Source organism: Zosterops lateralis, assembly GCF_965231275.1.
Source record: "Zosterops lateralis genome assembly, contig: HAP1_HAP1_SCAFFOLD_452, whole genome shotgun sequence".
Classification (NCBI taxonomy): Eukaryota; Metazoa; Chordata; class Aves; order Passeriformes; family Zosteropidae; genus Zosterops; species Zosterops lateralis.
This window is the reverse complement of record NW_028154249.1, coordinates 1,806-4,915: the sequence shown is the minus strand read 5'-3', so window position 1 is coordinate 4,915 and position 3,110 is coordinate 1,806. Positions and strand designations below refer to the sequence as shown.

The 3,110-nt window shown below is 64.3% G+C and overlaps 1 protein-coding gene across 1 annotated transcript; it reads left to right on the top strand.

Annotated features, from left to right (window-relative positions):
• Positions 1-399: 399 nt before the first annotated feature.
• LOC310923849 (H-2 class II histocompatibility antigen, E-Q beta chain-like) lies at positions 400-2,219 on the top strand (the record flags this gene model as incomplete). The annotated part of the gene is made up of 3 exons (XM_083885773.1): positions 400-655; positions 1,326-1,783; positions 2,184-2,219. The coding sequence occupies exons 1-3, from the start codon at positions 574-576 to the stop codon at positions 2,217-2,219; spliced, it is 576 nt and encodes a 191-aa protein (XP_083741899.1). The 5' UTR covers positions 400-573.
• Between the last annotated feature and the right edge of the window lie 891 nt (positions 2,220-3,110).

Below are 3,110 nucleotides of genomic sequence, written 5' to 3'. Positions count from 1 at the left end.
GCTCTCGGGTGAGCGGGGGGGACACGGGGGAAAAAGGGAATGCTCGGAATGGGAGCGGGGGAGGAGGAGGAGGGGACCCCCGAAAGGAACAGCAGGAAGGGGCTGAGGGTCGGGGGAAGGTGAGGGAGGGGTGGGAGAGGGTGGGCAAGTGGGGAAAAGGAGAGGGCGAGACCACAAAAGCGGTTTAGGTGACGGCTGGAGGTGGGAGGGGAGGGGACGTGAAAGGGGAAATGGGGGAAGGGTGTTACAGAGGAAGCGGCAGCGCGGGCAGGAGGGTCCCGGGGCGGCCGTGGGGCACAGGGGGTGCGGGGTGGGGATCCGGGGTGGCCCCGGAGCTCTGGGGGTGCTGGGGGGTCACCCCCTGACCTGTGTCCTGCCCAATAAGGGGTGATGCAGGAGATGGTGAAGTTCGAGTGTCACTTCATTAACAACACGGAGAAGGTGAGGCTCGTGCAGAGGTACATCTACAACCGGGAGCAGGACGTGATGTTCGACAGTGACGTGGGGCACTACGTGGGGTACACGGCCTTAGGGGAGAAGGTGGCCCAGTACTGAAACAGCAACCCAATTATCATGGAGAGAAAGCGAGCTGCGGTGGACACGTACTGCCGGCACAACTACAAGGTTTATGGCCCGTTCACTGTGGAGCGCCGAGGTGAGCGTGGGGCAGAGCGTGTCCCCTCGGGCCCTGCCCTGGCAATGACCCCGGAGCCCCTCAAAACCTCCCTGGGAATCACCCCAGAGCCCTCAGCCCTCCTTGGGACCATCTCCGGGTCCTTCTGTTCTTCCCAGTGACTCTCATGACTCTCCCAGTCCATCCCAGTCTCTCCCAGTGCCCCCCCCGGCGCGTCCATCCGGGCAAGCGTGAAGCTGACGCCTCTCAGCCAATGAGAGCGCGCGTCTCTCTGATGACTCATCTGTTGCCAGGCAGACCCGCAGTGCCCAATGCCCCACGCTGGACTCGCCTCCCAGTGCCGCGCACTTCATTCCCAGTTCATCCCAGTCCATTCCCAGTTCATCCCAGTCCATTCCCCGTCCATTTCCAGTCCCCCCTAGTCCAATAGCAGTCCTTCCCAGTCCTTCCCAGTTTATTCCAAGTCAATTCCCAATACACTGCCAGACTCTGACCCACTCTCCCAGTGCCCCCCATCCCCTCCCATCTCTGTCATTGCCACCCCAGTGTCCCCCAGTCTCTCCCTGTCTATTCCCAATCCACTCCTTGTCCCTCCCAGTCCATTCCCAGTCCGTCCCCAGCCCACACCGCCCCTCCCCTCTCTCTCCCAGTGGCCCCCAGCTGATCCCAGTGTGTCCCCGCTCTCTCCCAGTGCCCCCCAGCGTTTCCATCTCGCTGCTGCCCTCCAGCTCGCCGGCCGGCAGTGCCAGAGGCCTGCTGTGCTCCGTGATGGATTTCTACCCCGCCCACATCCAGGTGAGGTGGTTCGAGGGCCAGCAGGAGCTGTCGGGCCAGGTGGTGGCCACCGACGTGGTCCCCAACGGGGACTGGAGCCACCAGCTGCTGGTGCTGCTGGAAACGCCGCCCCGGCGCGGGCTCAGCTACACGTGCCAGGTGGAGCACGTCAGCCTGGAGCAGCCCCTGAGGCGCCACTGGGGTACGGGGGAGCCACTGGCCGGGCTGGCAGAGGCACTGGCGTGTGCTGGGAGCGAGTGGGAGGGAACTGGAGAGATCCTGGTTGAACCTGGGAGAGGGGCTGGGGGCTGTGGAAGGGCTGAGCAGGAGTCGGGAGGATGCTGGGGAGGGGGGTGTGGGGTCCCGGGGGTGCTGGTGGGCGGCGGGAGGGAGTTTGGGGGCGGCGGGTGGAAGTGGGAGGGATTGGAGTGAGGCTGGAGGGGCTGGGAGGAGCTGGGGGAGGGGCAAGCGGGGCTGGGGCTGAGGTGGGTTGTGCTGGGAAGAGACCGGGAGGGGTGTGGGGGAGCGGTGGAGGGGCTGGGAAGGGACTGGGAGAGGGTTTGGTGGGGCTTTGGTGGGGGGCGAGCGGTTTGGGGCTGTGGGCTGGTGAGAGGGGCCAGGAGAGGCTTTGGTGGGTGGTGGGGAGGCCGGGAAGGGATTGGAAGGAGGTTTTGAGGGCTCCTGGGTGTGCTGAGGGAGACTGAGAGGGAGTTTGGAGGGGCTCGGGGTGCAGGTGAGAGATTTGTGGGGGTCCTGACCCCTCCGGACCCCCCAGAGATGCCGCCGGACGCCGCCCGCAGCAAGATGCTGACGGGGATCGGGGGCTTGGTGTTGGGCTCGGTGTTCCTGGCGCTGGGGCTGGGCCTCTGCCTGTGCAAGAAGGTCAGGGGGTTCCCGGGGGTCGTGTCCCCCCTCCCCCAGAGCGTGTGTGCCCCCCCCGGGGCCCCCCAGCCCGGTGTCACCCCTTTTCTCTGCCCACAGAGCTCCTGAGCCGCCGGCGGCCGCAGCCCCTCCCCGTGGCCTCGGGCCCGGCCGGGACCCCCCGCTCCGTCCCCGAGATGATTTTGGGGGCCTCGTGTGTCCCCCCAGCCCCACTGTCACTCTGTCCCCGCCCGGCTGCTCCCAGTGTTCCCAATAAAGCTTTGAAGTTTGCCCTGTCTCGGGGAGCAGCTGCCCCAGAACCTCCCCCAGGGTCTCCCAGCACAGCCAGAGCCGCTGGGCCTGGGGTCCCCAAAGCCCTCAGCAAGCCCCAAGACCCTCCCAGGAACCCTCAACTCCCTCAAACCCAGCATCCCCCACAGCCCCTGCAAGTTCCCCCCATGGCACTGGCCATGGCCATGTCCCCACATGTCACTGGCCATGTCCCACCCTGTCCTCACCCATGGCTGTCTCCCCACAATGTTTCCATCCCTGTCATTGTCCCCCACGTCCTCATCTGTACCCGTGTTCCCCCCCGTGTCCCCATGAATGACCATGTACCCCCCAAATATCCATGTGTCCCCATGTCACTCTCCATGTCCATGTCCCCTGTCATCCCAACCATGTCTTAGTTCCATGTCTTTATTTTTACCACACTGTTGGATATTTTAAATGAAGAGAAATGAAAAGCAAATGAAGGCCAAAAGAAAAGGATTTCCCTGTCTGGGCCAGCTGAGGATCCACATGCTTAGAGGGGAGGGAAGTACCATTTTTGGAGGGGTTT